The 16,418-nt window shown below is 48.5% G+C and overlaps 8 protein-coding genes across 8 annotated transcripts; 4 read left to right on the top strand and 4 right to left on the bottom strand.

The window, feature by feature from the left end:
- Positions 1-560: 560 nt before the first annotated feature.
- FTJAE_36 (uncharacterized protein) lies at positions 561-2,130 on the top strand (the record flags this gene model as incomplete). Its single annotated transcript, XM_037349914.1, has 5 exons — positions 561-744; positions 800-997; positions 1,047-1,150; positions 1,199-1,429; positions 1,483-2,130. 5 exons carry the CDS (start codon positions 561-563, stop codon positions 2,128-2,130), a joined length of 1,365 nt encoding a protein of 454 aa, XP_037212826.1.
- A 312-nt stretch (positions 2,131-2,442) lies between these two features.
- On the bottom strand, positions 2,443-3,590 carry FTJAE_35 (uncharacterized protein; the record flags this gene model as incomplete). The annotated part of the gene is made up of 3 exons (XM_037349803.1): positions 2,443-3,156; positions 3,210-3,362; positions 3,417-3,590. 3 exons carry the CDS (start codon positions 3,588-3,590, stop codon positions 2,443-2,445), a joined length of 1,041 nt encoding a protein of 346 aa, XP_037212825.1.
- Positions 3,591-4,400: 810 nt separating this feature from the next.
- On the bottom strand, positions 4,401-4,981 carry FTJAE_34 (pre-mRNA-splicing factor CWC21; the record flags this gene model as incomplete). Its single annotated transcript, XM_037349692.1, has 2 exons — positions 4,401-4,698; positions 4,752-4,981. 2 exons carry the CDS (start codon positions 4,979-4,981, stop codon positions 4,401-4,403), a joined length of 528 nt encoding a protein of 175 aa, XP_037212824.1.
- A 391-nt stretch (positions 4,982-5,372) lies between these two features.
- Positions 5,373-6,629, top strand: FTJAE_33 (cell division cycle; the record flags this gene model as incomplete). The annotated part of the gene is made up of 1 exon (XM_037349581.1): positions 5,373-6,629. The coding sequence occupies one exon, from the start codon at positions 5,373-5,375 to the stop codon at positions 6,627-6,629; it is 1,257 nt and encodes a 418-aa protein (XP_037212823.1).
- A 740-nt stretch (positions 6,630-7,369) lies between these two features.
- On the top strand, positions 7,370-8,380 carry FTJAE_32 (uncharacterized protein; the record flags this gene model as incomplete). The annotated part of the gene is made up of 3 exons (XM_037349471.1): positions 7,370-7,617; positions 7,668-8,098; positions 8,154-8,380. The coding sequence occupies 3 exons, from the start codon at positions 7,370-7,372 to the stop codon at positions 8,378-8,380; spliced, it is 906 nt and encodes a 301-aa protein (XP_037212822.1).
- A 24-nt stretch (positions 8,381-8,404) lies between these two features.
- On the top strand, positions 8,405-8,809 carry FTJAE_31 (uncharacterized protein; the record flags this gene model as incomplete). Its single annotated transcript, XM_037349360.1, has 1 exon — positions 8,405-8,809. One exon carries the CDS (start codon positions 8,405-8,407, stop codon positions 8,807-8,809), a length of 405 nt encoding a protein of 134 aa, XP_037212821.1.
- A 1,951-nt stretch (positions 8,810-10,760) lies between these two features.
- FTJAE_30 (guanine nucleotide-binding subunit alpha) lies at positions 10,761-12,029 on the bottom strand (the record flags this gene model as incomplete). Its single annotated transcript, XM_037349250.1, has 4 exons — positions 10,761-10,804; positions 10,870-11,426; positions 11,477-11,819; positions 11,912-12,029. 4 exons carry the CDS (start codon positions 12,027-12,029, stop codon positions 10,761-10,763), a joined length of 1,062 nt encoding a protein of 353 aa, XP_037212820.1.
- A 2,088-nt stretch (positions 12,030-14,117) lies between these two features.
- FTJAE_29 (uncharacterized protein) lies at positions 14,118-14,465 on the bottom strand (the record flags this gene model as incomplete). Its single annotated transcript, XM_037349140.1, has 1 exon — positions 14,118-14,465. One exon carries the CDS (start codon positions 14,463-14,465, stop codon positions 14,118-14,120), a length of 348 nt encoding a protein of 115 aa, XP_037212819.1.
- Between the last annotated feature and the right edge of the window lie 1,953 nt (positions 14,466-16,418).

Raw genomic sequence — 16,418 nt, 5'->3', positions numbered from 1 at the left:
AGCTGTGGGGGTTGTAAGCCATTTTAAAGTGTCCCCTTTTTAAGGTGGTCCTCATAATAATTCTTTCGTGGTAACCCTTTTCTGAGGCATAGATATTATCATTCCATTCTATACACTCTCCCTCTAATAGCACAAGGCGCTATCAAACATGCACTTAGGCTCAGAGTCTCGCATGTTCATCTCTTCTCACAACAAGTCCTGATCTTGGGCTTTTACATTAACTTCTCTTTTTTTAAAACCTCTTCCTACAATCTCACTCTTTATCCTATCTTATAACGAGGCCGTCAGTCTTTGTTATAAAAGAGGATCTCAGACTGATACTACCATCTCTAGTCTAAAGTCATCATCTTTCACTTTTGGTCCTGATCAGCAATAACATCTTCACCTCTTGCCACAGGATATCTTCACCTTCGCCTACCAATCTTATTCTGTTCTTCCTTCTTCAGTTTCCCTCCTTTTTCACATTGGACTTCTGCATCCTAGACCCAAGTATAGCATTGATCGGTCCTCGTCCTTCAGCTCGTCGACAATTTATCAGCATTACATGAATTCCAGCAGACATGGTTGCTCAGATCTTCAAGAACCGTATAATTGCAGCTGCAGGGCCGCTTCCTGGTCAGTTGACAGTGGAAAACCTGAAGCGATGGATCTCACTTCGCAAAGGCGTCTTTATCGACGACTTTGACGAGACTGTCACTCATCTCCTCTGCACCAAGGAACAGTTCGACAAGAAACTTCCCAAAGGTACTAATCTTTGTTTCATACTCTCTTACCTCGACAACTACTTATAACTTTATAGTCAGAAAGGCATTAAAACTTGGAAAGGGCATTCACATCGTTCATTGTGACTGGTTCGAGTACTCGACAGTCAAGAACAAGAAATTGCCTGAAGCGGACTATTCCATGAGAAGTCTCATCGCAAAGGAAAACGCAAAAAAGAGAGAAAAGGCTCGGGTCGAGAAGGGTAGAAGGAACGCAGAGAAATTTGTTGACACAAGTATGTTGTTCGCAGTTCTGCTGATTTATGAAAACTAAAGCTCTACTAGACCGCTTCCACCTCTATCGAGACCGCCTCAACTTTGTCTACCAGGTCGACATCACTCGAGATAATGAGTTCACGGGCGAGTTCGGACAGAAGTACTCTCTTTGCGTAAGTAAGACTTCTCATCTCACGTGTCTTGATACTAACACTAGACAGTTGTGGGAGTCCAACGCCAGACCTCACTTGTACTGGTTCACTGCAAAATTCCTGAAGCAAAAGGGTAGCTCGCAGCCCATGTATCACCGCCCTAGTCCTCACGAGGGTAAATGGAGGGCGGAGATGGATCTGTTTATGGAGTTCTTCAAAAAGAAGACTGGGATCGCTTGGGAAGATCGTGTGTCACTAGCCCAAACAATGCCCAGTTCGTATTTTCAGTACGAGCCTCCGGTGTGTCTCAAGCCAATTGCTATTCATGAAGATGATTTACTAATAATATTCAGTCCAGGGGAAAACCCATTGGGAGGCGTCTGAAGCACGACATCGAGTATTGTCGAAATATCAATGCTTCGATTCGTGGATTACCGTGGCCTCCACCTAAGGAAGAGGAGCTTAAGACTGATTCGGCTGAACCTGAGTCTGATGATGGCCCAAGAGCCCTTGAAGAAGACGAGGATGAAGTGATGGTTTCACCTCCCGATTCCCCTCGCGCTCCGGCGGAAGAATCTGGCACAGATCCGAAGGAGCTTGGAGACGACAATGAAATGGCTTCTCCTCCTGATGCTGTGAAGCCTACAGAAGAAAACGAATCCTGCTCCGTCTTGGGGGCCTCTCGGGACTGCAGGGAAAAGATTCCACCTTCTGAGTTTGAGTATTCTCAAGACGAAAAGGCAACTATCACTAACTCTGAGACCATTGATAGCGAAAGGAAAGCCGAATCACCTCCTGAGTCTGAAAAGGTTGAGGAAGCAGACAACTCGACTGATGTCTTTATGGATTGTGCAGAGACCAAGATTGCTCTTGCTACTCCAGCCTCTTCTATTGATGAGGAAGAACTCTCACATGCAGTAGATGAGGATGTCGCCGTGGTTCCTGGTGTTGTGGGTGAAATGGGAATCTCCTTTGAATTCGAGACCCGAGAGTCTCTTTAGTTGGAGTTCATCTGATGGTTACGGATATTACAGGCTTACTATCTTGCTAGATATGATAGGAACGAGTGCGCCAGGTCTCGGGTTATCGATGAAGAATCTCAACCTCAATTGCTAGGGGGCATAAGGTTACTATCGGTTGGAGCAGCATATGATTGGGACGCGCATATCTTGGGAAACTGGCGGACAATCGCTCAGTATGCTTGGCGTATATGGAACGGTAGCTAATTACACATTAATGCTCATAGTGGCTTATAATTTACTCATTTGTACATAAACCGAGGTGTTATTGCCAGTTTCCTTGTTGTTTCAGCTTCAGAACCTCAACTTGGGTAAAACAAAGACCACGAGTATGCATGCCACAGCAAGCAAAGCGATATATGCATATAGCAGTAGTCTCCCAAAGTATCCCTTTCCTTCTGTCATCCTCTTGAGCATACCCATTCGCCCCTTCGCCGCCTCCATGCTCTGTTCTGTCTTATCCATTCCCTCACCTGCACGCGCCACTACGTCCTTGTCTGCCTCGAGAGTGGTTGAGAAACGTTGTGAGCTTGACTTTAGAGCACTCGCCATCTGAAGAATCGATTCTGAGAGGGCTTCCTGTTCGTGTCGTTGATGGTCAAGTAAGGCTTCAGCTGTTGCTGTTGATGTTTGGGGAGTAGAGGGTTTGCCTCGATTGGCGAAAAGCGCCGCGCGTGCTGTTGAATGGGCAGGCGGTGATGGAGATGAAGGTGGGCCTCTTGATCTTAGGTTCTGCGTTGTTTGCGTGGGTTGTTGTTTGTGCTCTTGCGATGTCGTAGACGTGTCAGGGGGGGTTGTTGATGCTGGCGCTGGTACTGTGGCTGTTGTCACTGGTATCGTTGTTGCCTCGGGGGGATCTGACTCGACATCATCATCTTGCCCTGAGCTTTCGGTGGGTTGTCCTGTTGATATGGAATCGACCATGCTATCGCTCGGCGTAGGTATTATTTCTGAGAGGATATCTTCTCCGTCGGTACTCTCATCATCTTCATCCTCCTCAATTGCCACCTGTCGTGATGTCAGTTTCGATTCTTTGCCTTGTCCCGTAACACATTTCTTACTTGTCTCAAGTCTTCTAACCGATCCAGTAGCAGTTCTAGAAGCTCTCTCTTCCCATTCAGGTCACTTTGCACCTCAGCCCTCCGACCTGGCGCTTTAATGCCCAGTGCATCGTGTTCTAGTTTCGTCAGAGAGTTTCGTGCGTATTCGAGGTTCTATAGTTCAGAGTTAGTTTATATGAATGTAGAATCCGGTACAGGCGCCCTTACGGATGCTACTCGTGCTCTTTCGAATTCGCTCGATCGCAGTCGTCGTTCGCGGTCGCTATCTGTATGAAGAACGGTCTTTTGTAGTCGCAGCAGTAGGTTCCCCAGCTCTGCTAATGCAATATCGATTGCGCTTTTGTTGATTGGATGTACGGTAGAATGCGAGAGTCGCGCCATGGTCGTATTTTTGTTTTGTTGTCGATCTCCTGAATCTTGTCCGTCTCTGGTACTGTCGTTGGTGGTTTAAGTGACGTGTGAGGTTCAAGGAAGCTCAAGCTAAAGCGGGTCTTTGTAGCATGAGCATATGCCAAGCCACGTCGCAACTTACAAGGCGATACCTAACGACCAACCGAACTCTTGATGAAAACGGTCTATATACAAAAGCTACACAATAATATAATTCGGTTCATAAACATTTCGTAATCCATTAGATTCAAGGATCATGATCATAATTTGACCAGTGTCGGATGAAGGACGGTATTGTTGAGTGTCTTCAGTGAGTGGCTAGATCAACCAGCTGATATTCATGTTTTCGTTATCGTTCACAGAGTCAAGGACAGACAAAGCAAAGTAATCGTAATAAGAATCCCCAGAATCACTTTGATAGATACCTACACAACAGAATACAGAACCCAGCAACCATGTATGAGTCGTTTTTAGAGGAACAAAACGTCGAGTCAATATTAAATACCCTACCCTAGACAATGCAACTTGGGTCAGTCAGTCCCAATACCCAAACGCCATGCGCCGCTTGAAAATGAACAGAAATACGACAGTAAAACCACCCAGAAACCGATGCTATAGTTATCCGCTCTGTCCACATTTTCAATGGATGGATGACTTGAATAACAATGGCCGATTCCTGGCGAAGGGTGAGAGGCCGCCAGAGGCTTGACAATTGTGCAAATACCGAAAGCTCTGCGTCCCCCCTCAAAACGCAAGTTCCGAGAACATAGTGGCCGATGTGGTTTGAGTTGGGTGGTCGGCCTAGTCTCTTGGCTCACTTTTCCTATCGTCGTCACCTTCACCCTGCTCCTCTTCCTTCTCCAAAGCACTGCGCAGCCTCTCTTCTTGCCGCTTCCAATGACCTCCCTCTTCATAGTCTGCGCTGATCTTCAATGCTTTCCGTAGTCGTTCGCTCTCCTTGATCTTGGCATCGGCCATCTCGTGAACCTGGTGTTGCTTGAATGTCTTTCTTTGACCGCCTCTCCTCCCAGAATTCATCTCGGCAAGGAGTTTTTGTCGGAGCTCGTCGCATCGCCTATCGATCTCATCTTCGTCGACCCTTGATCATGTTAGCACAGCCAGCTTTGCAATTGGATGTATTCAAATCTGTACTCTTCTTCTTCAAGCTTGTCCCTCAAGTCAAAGACCTTAACTTCGACCTCACGCTTGCGATCATGCTCCAGGATTCCCTTATCTGGCTGGCGTTGCTTGTGTCGCAAGCTATCGAGGTCTTTGGGATAAGGAGCACCGTAGTCGCGAGGCTTGATCTGGGCAAGGTTGCGTTGGACGTAGCCCGAGGTGCCACTGCCTCGGGGAGTGTTGAGACCAACGTTATCAGACATTATAGAGTAGGCAAAGTGTTGTGTTTTGAATCGTTGAAAGGATTGTTGGTATAGGTTGGCGCGCAGATAATGTCATGGACAATTGAGATCTGTGACGGATGCGACAGCAACATGCAAGGTGGATATGATGTATGTAGGACCCTTCTCTGCCGCTGTCGCTCCAGCTAAATCTTGACCGCCTACCTCTCTCGGAAGATAAGATAAGCAATTATCGCCCCTCCATCATGGAGGGGCATGGAATATTTGGATAATTTGTAAGTGAGTCAACATTTGAACGTCGACAGCATAGTCCATCACTTTTTGATCTTTTCACATAAGTAACATAAAAATTGGATACCGAGGACTTCTCATACTATAAGTCTTTGATTTAAGACCTTGGTTAACACCCAAGATGCCTCACGTTCCCGCTTCAGCTGAAGCTGACAGCCAAGGCGATGCGCCTGAGCTCGTTTTCCCACCAGTCACCAAAGATCACATCCAAAACTGCTCCTACGACTCCTGGTTTCCCAAATACCGAAGCTCGTGTCTCAAATCTCGCATAATACCACTGCCGCCTTCATTCGTCGAGTATCTCCACGAAGACGGTATAGTTCTTGCAGATGATGATGATGATGAGAATCAAGACGAGCCTGAAGAAGAATGGCATGCATCATCCAATACATCTGCAAGGCCTCAAGTTAGGGATCCTGACTCGTCAGATGACGAGGATGACGAACACGAGAGGCTTCCTCCTAACCAGAGATTCCCGGAGACTCACAATCTCATCAAAGAGAAGATTGCGGAATTAGGTGGCTCAGTTGCGCCCAAGTTGAACTGGTCTTCACCAAAGGATGCCAAGTGGATTTCGCCTCACCAAAACACACTCAAGTGCACGACTCCAAACGACATCTACCTACTCCTCAAGTCATCTTCTTTTGTTTCTCACGATCTCGATCACGCCTTTGACGACTGCACTCCGAGACCTCCGACCAAGCCATATGCGCCCATTCTTGTTCTGAGACCATTCTTCACCCCTCATGTGGCCCTCGAATTTCGATGTTTCGTCAAGCATAGAACTCTCATTGGTATCACACAGCGAGATCTCAATCATTATGATTTCTTAGAGCAGATTCGACCTCAGCTGTGGCGTAAGATCAAGACATTCTTCCGAGAGAAACTGAGGTTCACATTTCCTGACGCCAGCTTCGTCTTTGATGTTTATATTCCCGAGAACTCCTTTGAGAAAGATGGACTTGGGAAAGTCAGGTTAATGGATATCAACCCATGGGCTCCTCGAACAGACAGTCTACTTTTTGGCTGGCAAGAGCTTCTTGAGATGGATGTCAAGAACCCCCTCTATGGAACCTCAAGTAATGAGGCCAGTGCGGATGTCAGCGGCGATGACACAGTCACAGAGGGCGAGGACGAGGATGACGATATTGAGTACCGACCTGAGATGAGCCCTGAATTCCGGATAATAGAAAAGGATGACCCAGCTGCGTACAACTTTAGTAGCCCACAATACTCAGCGCACAAGCTACCAAAAGAGGTAGTAGATGCAAGCATGGGTGGCCAGGGAGGGTTGATGGAGTTTGCGATGCAGTGGAAGGAAATCACCGAGGGACGAGGAGATGGAATTTGGGAACAGGCAGCTGGTGCTAGGCAATAGAGTCTCAGAACTAGATCGCATGCACAGCATATTGAAGCGTGAATTGGTCATCTACTCGTCCATCCATTGAATAAGCCATTGGGCAACATTGAATAGAACCGAGTTTAGAGCATCGATATGCCCAACCAATGATGATGAAGAGGGATAGATTTAGTAAAGAGAGTTATTGTATGATATTTTGGATTTTCTCCAGTCCAATGAGTCGAGTTCACCAATCTCATAGGAGCTGAACACCTCGATTTGGTGAACTTGAGCAGAGACACTCCTGTGTAGAGCCGCATGTTGACCAAAGCTTGTACCGATATTTCAATTGAATGAGAGTGAATCATCGGCGGTGCCGGTGCATGACCTATACGCGTCAATGATTGAATTTACGTCAGAGAAATGAATCTGCCTGCCTATAACAAGTGATCTCGCCCGCTCGCGTACTGTGCTGAAACGCGAGATGCACGGTACGTGGAAAACGCGATAAACAGTGGGGTCACTATGCCAACAGCTCACTGCTACTTTTGGCCCCGACCTGCTTCTCTCTTTTCTTCTTCTCTCTCTTCTTTTTGTCACCTACTCTTTCAACCCTTGTCAAGAATATATTCGCACTCATATCAAATTACCTGCTATCACTGCTCATATATTCTTCTCTTATCATACATCAGTTGGCGGTCTCTCAAGGAGTCTGTACAAGTCTACCTTGTGATTATTTAGCAACTCTCGAGATTTGCATCTCGCCCTTTGCCTTCAGAATGGGTAAAATGAAGGCTGCGCGCACTACGCGCCGACACACCCCCTTCTCCAATACTGGAGGAACACGTTCTTCAAACCGTATTGCTGCGAAGAAGGATACCAAGGGAACGAAGCAAGCTGGCTCGAGCCAGAAGAGAGCTCCGCCTGCTTCTTGTGATCGCTCCTCTTCTCAGGAAACTATCAGGAACTCGAGTGATTCATCCCAAGAACCCCCCTTCAGCAGCTTTAGCAGCTACAACACCAATGAGTATGTTTAGCTTCCCACACTTGCGCCCAGACACTTACTCAATACCATAGTAGCCACCCAGACGAGCAGGCCGAGGGAGGCCTGGCTCTCGCTCGCCGTAATCCTCAGGTTCATGGCACCATTGCTACGTCCTCTGGTCCTTCCAACAACGCAGCTGGAACATTGACAGCTGGTGACGTCGCTCTAGAAATCTATGGCAACAGAATCGTGATCGACAGCACTCTCGGCAAAAAGCTAGCCGGTGAAGCATCCCTACGACCCATCCGACAGCGTCGCTCTGACATGGTTCTGAACATGGAGCGCCGTAGCAATGTCGAAGCCTTCTTGGCCCATCTCACTGGAGTCCAGGTCAGCCGTTCTTGCAAGAATTGCTCCAAAGGACACGGCCCCTGGTCTGAGTGTATCATCTACGATGGCCAGATGTGTGGTAGCTGCACAAACTGCTGGTTCAATGCCAGTGGTTCTCGTTGCACTTTTCACGGTAAGTTGACTCTCATGCCACACCGATATCATAAACCAACGCTCACTTCCTTCAGAGAACAACCAGAACTCCATCTATGCCCCGGCGCCATTGTACCACCCCCAATCTGCGGGAATGCCAACCCAGCCTTTTCAATACGCCCAGCTCAATCCCCTGGCGCTTCCCCAGGGCATCCTCCCTATGAACCCAGCAGCTGCCGCGTCTGTCTACGTGGATCCTCAAATGCGCAACCAGTTCGCTATGAACATGATCCAGGCCCTGGGACTCGGTTCCGGCAGATAGAATCTGCCAGGTCCCGCCAACAACATGGTCGGCAATGTTGTCTCAAATGTCGCTGCTATGAGCCAAGGAGAACGAAAGTTTGCACAGGTAGAGAGGGCTGCCGAGGAGCTCGGCATTCGCCTCGCGGAGTTGCATGACTTCCTTGCCACTTCTGACGGTGATGCTTTCATGACCCAGCTTTCTGGGGTGGCTGGTCCCCAGCAAATCTCTTCTGGTGATGACCACACCCAGGAGCCACTCTCCCAAGAGCCTTCTTCACAGGAGAATGCCCACCAGGAGCACGCTTTCGAAGACAGCTCTTCCTACGAGTCTTCCTCTTCAGAGCAGTCTTCTCAGGAAGCCTCGTCAGAGGAGGGATCTTCTGAGGAGAATGTCGAAGCACGTCCTATGACATTGACTCTCTTAAACACCCCGCCATATGAGAACTGAGTGGTTCTATGCTCATTGCGGCCGCCGATGTACAACGCCTCCATTGAGCAAGGCTCAATGCTATGACGGCCCTCAGCAATGCGTCTAACACGCAGAATACGAAAGAATAAAATGACCAGGCAACATACTATAGAGTTGTCGAGTGATGTGAGTGGACTCACATGGTTCGCTGGATCCTACTAACCAAGTCACAGTGCTCTTTGATGTCCCTTGGACCAGAATTTGGAACCCTTCGCTTATTGTGTGATCTCAAGTGAGTTTGCCGCTGATTTCGGGCCACGCTCTGTCTTGAGACTACTATTGGAATACGCATTGTATTACCACTGGATGAGAAGAATGCGCACCAGCCCAACATACTCATAGTTATGAGCGTGTACGCCATATCGAGCAATAATCACCCACCATTTCATTTTTTCGAATCTTTCCTTTTTCAGTACCGCACGGCTGGTTCGACTCAAAGATACACGTCGCCAATCTTCGATATCCGTGCAGTCCAGCCGAACTATTTTCTTTACCAACTTGTATGATCATGTATTCAGGACAAACCGATAGCAAGGGCAGAGCTTGGCTAGCAAGGCTAGCGTGTGCTGTGTATGGCAACTTTCAAGCAGTCTTGGAAGCCAGGCAGCCTGGGTTGGCTCTAGATGGAGATTGACTACTATCTGTACCATTACCAATCTCGAGCAAGAATGGATCAAAGGCTCTGGGATGCTTTTATGCCGAGATTGTCGGATCTAGTCTATTAGGAGTAGCCTTGGAGCATAGTTTTCCTGACAAAATTGAGACAACTGAAACAGACAAGATTATGAAACACGTGAGCCGCCATAGGATGTGACTATTTGCTGGGTATGCATTTTTTATATGAGCGAAAGAAACTGGATCGCCGCCCTTCGTACGATTTTTGTGAAATATTTCCTGTTTGCCATCACTCATGTATTCTGCCTCCCAGGAAAGTGAACGAGGTTGAGTCAAGTCACATGATTTTGTTTATCTTGGTCTTGAAGACATCATCACAAGCAAACATCCAACTGCTCCCACGCATGTCTCACATCAGAGACAAAACCTCCATAGTTCTGTAGGGTGATGGATCCGGATGTGTCCCCGTTGGGAAACGTGCGTGGGTAGCGCGCGTTTACATCCTCTGCTCTGGGCAAAAACGGGGCACTGGGCTTGACTTTAAGACATACGCCAAAAGAAAAGTGAGTCAAAACGCAAGCGAAAAGAGCAAACAAGACATGAGCAGGCGCGGAATTTGGCGACAGGCGGTGAGTTTGTTTCAGACGAAAGACGCGCCAAATCATTATTTTACAGTATACTTTGATAGTTGAAATGAAACGAGAAAACACCGCATCCGAGTGACGAGTGAGTAAACAATACAATGCTAACGTGTGGAGGGTAACAAGGCATGGGCGGTAGTGGTAGTGGTAGGAAAGAGTTTCGTAATTAAACAAAGTAGATGACCACCATCCTCCATCGCCCGTACTGTTTAGATGCAAATAATGACCCCTTCTTCCAGCCTCGTCCGTCACGCTCTTGAACGGGCAAATCATATCTTCCCGACGTCATGGGCGGCCATGACCACTGGCCTTCGCGGCTTCATCGTCTGTGGTCCACCGTTCTTAAATTCCTGCTCCCTTTAAAAAGACGTTTTTGTGATACAAGGCAACTCAACTCCCATCCATCAACCGGAAAATCCTTACAAAGAAACGGAACCAAGGTCGACCTGGGCACAGCCAAAGCTAGTAGTATATCTGGCGTAATGGGTGAGCCGGACCGTCAGTATCCGTCGTCGACCCAAGGAGTCACGCAGTTGTTGACTTGCGCCTTCGCTCCTCCGGTGTGACGAGTACAAGAAAAAATCGTGAGCCATTTCCCCGTGGCCCATCTAAGCAGTGTCGTTATTAAGTTCGAGGGTATTCGTGTTTTGTGACAGCAAGAAAAAAAAGATCATTTAGATGAGACCACAGAGACGCAGGTTCTCTTGGATGATGATATCTGCAGCCTATTAGAATACGTGAATTTGGAGGAATTTGGCCAACACTCGAGTCGGGGTAACTTACCGTTGACAGCCGCCATGACGAAGCGGATCTGAGTGGTATCGGTTGCGCAGGTGAAATGGGTATAGATCTGCTTGGTCTCGTGTTGGTTCAAACTGACGAAACGGTTGAGGATGTAATCGCAAGCCGCGGCATAGTCGTCACCGCCCTCGTAGTCGGGGAAGTAGTTCTTCATGGGGCTGACAGGCAGCTTCTCCTTGAAACGATCGATCTTGTTGAGAAACAGAATGATCGATGTCTTGATGAACCACCTTGAGTTGCAGATGGAATCGAAGAGAGTAAGAGCCTCCTGCATTCGGTTGACAGTCTCATCCTCAAACAGGAGCTGATCGTACTCGGAGATGGCAACCAGGAAAAGAATGGTGGTGACGTTCTCGAAGCAGTGAATCCACTTCTTTCGCTCGGATCTTTGACCACCGACGTCGAACATTCTGTATGTAAGGTCACCGATGATGAATGTGGTCTCAGTAATACCGGTGGTCTTGACACGAGATCGGAGGACATCCTGGTCGTTTGGCATGTAATCAGGAGCGGCGATGCGAGCAATGTTGTCGAAGTAGCTATCCAAGGTTAGTAAACGAAAGTAGTTGTTCCCCTCAGATACACATACTATCGGGCTGAGTCGTTAAGCTGGTACTCGCGAGATCGCTTAAAACATTCTTGCACACCACGATCCTTCCACAAAGCCTCGATGGCGCTGCCAACCTCAGGGGGCAGGACATCGCCTTCGATCTGAGCGGGTTGCATGAAGATGGTCTGAACGTGGTACTCCATGCGCTGGTCCTCGAGAGGAAGCTCGAGAGACTCCATGGCCTCGAGGATAACACGCATTGACTGAACGGTGTTGCTGAAGATGATTTCCTTGAAGGATTCCCGCTCATCGCGCGAGTAGCCTCCCTCGTGAATGAGCTTCATCTGCTTGAGGATGGTGGACTTTCCAGATTCACCAGCACCTGTGAGCGTGTTAGAAAGCGGCCCGATCGACGGTCTTCGCGACTCGTTTGCGTAGAGAATGGCGCGTGACCGAAGTAATTGGCAAACATACCGAGCAGAAGCATCTTGATCTCGTTTCGCTGCATCATTTTGTCGCGCTTGAGCTGGTTCTCAATCTCCTCATTCCGGGCCTTGCCCTCCTTCTCCTCTGTGCTCATTCCGCAACCCATTGTGACGGTAGTGCTGTTTACTTCTTTTTTCGCAAGGTTTATAGGAAATGCTGGGACTGATTAAACAACGTCGACGACGCGATGTTTACGTGTGCCGTCGTGGTCGCGAAATAGGTGGGTGTGTGAATGGGTATAATCTAGAGCCGTCGACGTTAGTGATTAACAACGCTCGAAGTCGTGGCTCTAACGAAAGACAATCTGGTCGAGGGGAAAAGGATCCCGACTTGTCAAGGTATAGAGAAGAGAGAAGAGATGAGATGGAAAAAGCAGACGAAAGCGAAGGCGAAGGCGATGTAAGGTTGAGGTAAGGTAAAAAGGTGGAGTGAAGGAAGAGAAAAGGAGATGCAGAAGCAGCTTTTGGCGTAGCTCAGTAGCTGGGGACCGGGACCAGGACTGACTGGGACTAAGGTGCACTACGACTGGGGGAGAAGAGATGCTGCAATTTGGGGCACGACACACGAGTCGTGCCAGCAAAGGCCAAAAGGCCAAAAAGGCCCAGCCCAGGGCGGAATCTCTCGCGCCTCCTCCCCTGGGCCAGGGGGTGAGGGGGGCCCCCCTAGGCCTAAAGGTTGGGGCTTTTTAGGTAGCCCGGGGGGTGGAGAACAGGGGGTGTACAGTTCAGTAGGTATCGTCGTGTGGTACCTCATTATGCTGCCCGTTCTGGGATTGAGGTGATCAAGTGAAGAAGAGAAAGAAATGAACAGGCGCAATCGCGTGGAGAACTGCGATGTGGTAACTAACCTTCTGAACTTTCCTCACAATATCGCTTGAGCTCTGCAGACAGTAACAAACTTGGATTGTGATATCCTGGCGCGGCGGCGAAATGGTGTTGCCTCTTCTTCACAGGTGATGATACGTCGATGCTCGAACGGCAGAGAAAATGGAGAGGCAAAAGCGGCTGGCGGGTATGCGGATGAATTGGGATGGATGTGACAGGACAGGATAAGCGGGTGGGAATGAAGATGAGAATGGAACGAACAGCCCTGGTAGAGTAAATACAGTAGAGGAAACCCTAAATAAACGGACTGGAAGCCGGAACGGGCACAAAGCAGTAATCACAGAGAGGGGGGGACTGTGGTTTTAGAAAGGAGAGAGAGAATGAGTTCACAGACAACAGAAGCAGAATTAAAGACGGCGGCGGATGGACGCAATTGGGAGAGAGGGAAAAAATGATGCGGCCGGGGATACCGTCAATGAAAGTGTAGCGGCTGCTGATTGGATACAAGACAGAAAAGAGGCGTGCCTTGAGCACTTTGGAGCCAGCCAGATGGGAACTGGTTGGGAACTGGTCTGGCACTGGAAGCCAAAGAAGAGAAAAAGAAAATGAGATGAAATGAGCCATCCCAGTCAGGTTCAGACAGTACCGCTTGTTTTGCAGAGAACCCCAGTGTTTATCTGGTACCTTTCTGGTTAAACCTTACCTACTAGAGTTGGTTAGCAGGGTCCTCTGCTACCGCTTTAGCCCCGGACACTTTCATTTGCATTAAGATCCATGGCTCTCGTTTATTACCCGGGTTCATGTACAGATTGGGTGAGTGGAAGATGGTTTCACAGTCTGTCTGCCCATCATCACGAGCCGCTGAATCAACAGACATACTCTATAGGAAAGCTAGAATTCCTCGTATAACGATATGCCTCAGGAAATCTCTCTTCGCTCAAAGTTGGAAAGCAATTGCTGTCGAAGCAAATCGTACGGTACTCAAATTGTACCTGAACTGAGGGTCAGGGAACTCTGGACCCTGGTAGCCATCCAATGCTTACAGCAACATCCTGGAGGTTATCAAAGCGGACTCCAGGGGACAGACCCTCTCTGTATGCACTCCATTTCATCACCATCAGTGCACTTTCAGAGAGATTGGAGAGCATCAAGAGCACGCCAAGTCTCTGACAAGGCCATGAGGCCTGGCAAGCCACCTCGGTATTCTCACCAGAGTGAAAGTCCTGTCCAGTCTCTAATTCCTGGGGTCGCCTTACAAAGACACACAAATCACTGCTTGCATCCATCCAAGTATACAGTGTGGAAATTCCTCAGCGCAGCCTTGAGCTCGGAGCCTCCCCCACTTCAGTATCGCTTGAGAGATCCAGCTTCTACTGGACATGCCCCATGTCGTAAGTGGTTGATCCATTGGTTGCCCAGCAAAGCTCCCACTGGTTCTGGCTCGTGACGGGAACCAAAGCCATCCATCCAATGCACTTAAAATGCATGGTGATGATCATCGCATTCTGCTGTGACAGTGCTGCATGGCAGGCGATAGGAAGAAACTTACCAGCGCCTGCAAAGAGCCGGTTCCTCCATTGAACAACATGCTTAAACCCGTCCTCAAACGAGCGAACCTTTTCCAGGAACCAATTCAAAGCCAGACCAGGACCACGGTGAGGTGGAGCAATGGTGCCATCTACTTGGCTGTGGGTATCCATGGGAGATGGGCATGGCATGGCATGGTTTCTAAGTTGGAGCGAACGGGCAGGCATTGACAAGCCCGTCTCATCAGCTAATGGAGGCAATTGACTTGACTGTCGCAAAAGGAAAAGCACCCGCTACCTAGCTACTATCTAAATTAATGAAGATGCCTGCTCCTACTCCAGTCGTTCGTTACACATCGCCATGCTCTCTCCTCTATGGCCGGTCGTAGAACAACTTGACTAGCTTTGGAAGCCAGTGGAGCTTTGTCGTTCGTCCCAATCGATTCAGACAAGACCTGGCCTTCTGGGGTATAGCGTCTTGCCCAGCGGCGGGATGATCATGAAAGCCAAAGTGCAGACGGGCGATCAAATGAATCAGGAAGGGCATCCAGTGGGAGACTATGAATATAGTGGCAGAAGCTAGGTTAGGTACGACACTGATGACGATGTGAATGTTTTTACGGTTCGAAAAGCCAATCGGACACGGCCGAGAAATTACTTTTTTCGACGGTTCGTTTCCAGAATATCAATAGTAAGTTATCAGTCATATATCGCAATTGAAGCGTTGAAGGAACGGCACCACACAAGAACATGGCTGTTTCTAAGTCAACTTCAGCAGCCATATTACTCCGTACTGTACGGAGAACCAGCCGATCTACGAGCAACGAAACATATACAAATAGGGGCCATCCTGATGAACTGTGGAGTTGTTACAGCTCTTGGATGGCTTCGATGCACGCGACGATGGGCTAATAAGGCTGGCTGGTATAATAGGCTCGAGAGAGATGACTAACTGCATGATACTGATGAAGCTCTGTTCTGCAGTTGAAACACCCTTCATACAGAACTCGTACCCAGTCTCGATGTTTGTTGTTTGAGCTTGATAAAGCCGTAGAGCCGTAGAGTTGCAGTCTTGATCATTTCGGCTCGGATCCGAGTTTCATTCAACCTGCAGCGTCCATCACAGGCCAGGGAGCTTGATCCGAAACGTCAGGCCAGGTCAGGTTCTCAAATCCATCGAGGTGTGCTATAAGTGAGCGCCCTGAGCTTAATACGACGTTAAAACGGCGAATATTCAGGAGTGACTTGAGTATCTTGTGTGATGTGATGTTGCGATTGGCCAGCAGCTTACGTACGGGTTGACGCAAGAGTTAGAGTGCTGGGGCTCCATGTCACTCTCACGATGTTACCTTGCATCATGATCCATCTGTTTTCGTTTTCAGAGCATCTGCGGGTATCAGGTATCGTCAACAAACACTCTCAAAGTTAATTACAGTGCAAGTTTCAGGCTTGGCTATCATTTCTCACTTATGTACTTACTGCCATGGTAGCTGTTTAACGATATTTTACGGAGTACATACCGTCATCATCGCCATCATCAATAACACCGCTCCTCAGCTTGAGACAATATCGGCCCGTTGCATCGAGGCGCGTCTGTCCCGCCTCCCGCAGTCAATCGGCATTATCTTGGTATTATCATCCACCTCCAATAGTGCCGTGTCCTACTGTATCCATCTTCTCCGCATTGTTGCTCCTTTTGTGCCCTCAACTCCGGCTACTCAACGTTTCAGCCGTTTGAAGCATCTTGACTGAGCATTCTGCATTGTCACTATCGCTCGACATAGGCCACTGAATATCAAATGATACCTGCTAGTCTGCCAAGCTCCTTGTCTCCTGACCGGGGTCGTCCTAGTTGATGGGTCGTTGTAGACGCTACTAAAGGGGGATCGCCCGAGAAGCGTAGAAGCGCCAAGGGTCCTTCAATCACTAGCAGCAGCGCTTTTCGGCACAGAAGCTCAGAAGCCATCTAGAAGAGGAACCTCCATAATTCTCTTCTGTGGTGCCCGTGCTGTCATCCTTGTTTCATTGCTTTTTTCTTCTTTTGTCTCCCACGTCGGACCGCTTTCGATCACGAACTGCAGTCTTGATCAAGACTCTCCAGTCTGAGCTACGTATTGGATCTGTGCAGGCTTATTTTAGTTGGCA

The sequence above is a fragment of the Fusarium tjaetaba genome, assembly GCF_013396195.1.
Source record: "Fusarium tjaetaba strain NRRL 66243 chromosome Unknown NRRL66243_c0000002, whole genome shotgun sequence".
Classification (NCBI taxonomy): Eukaryota; Fungi; Ascomycota; class Sordariomycetes; order Hypocreales; family Nectriaceae; genus Fusarium; species Fusarium tjaetaba.
Note: the sequence above shows the minus strand (reverse complement) of the source record. Positions and strands in the feature narration are given on the sequence as shown.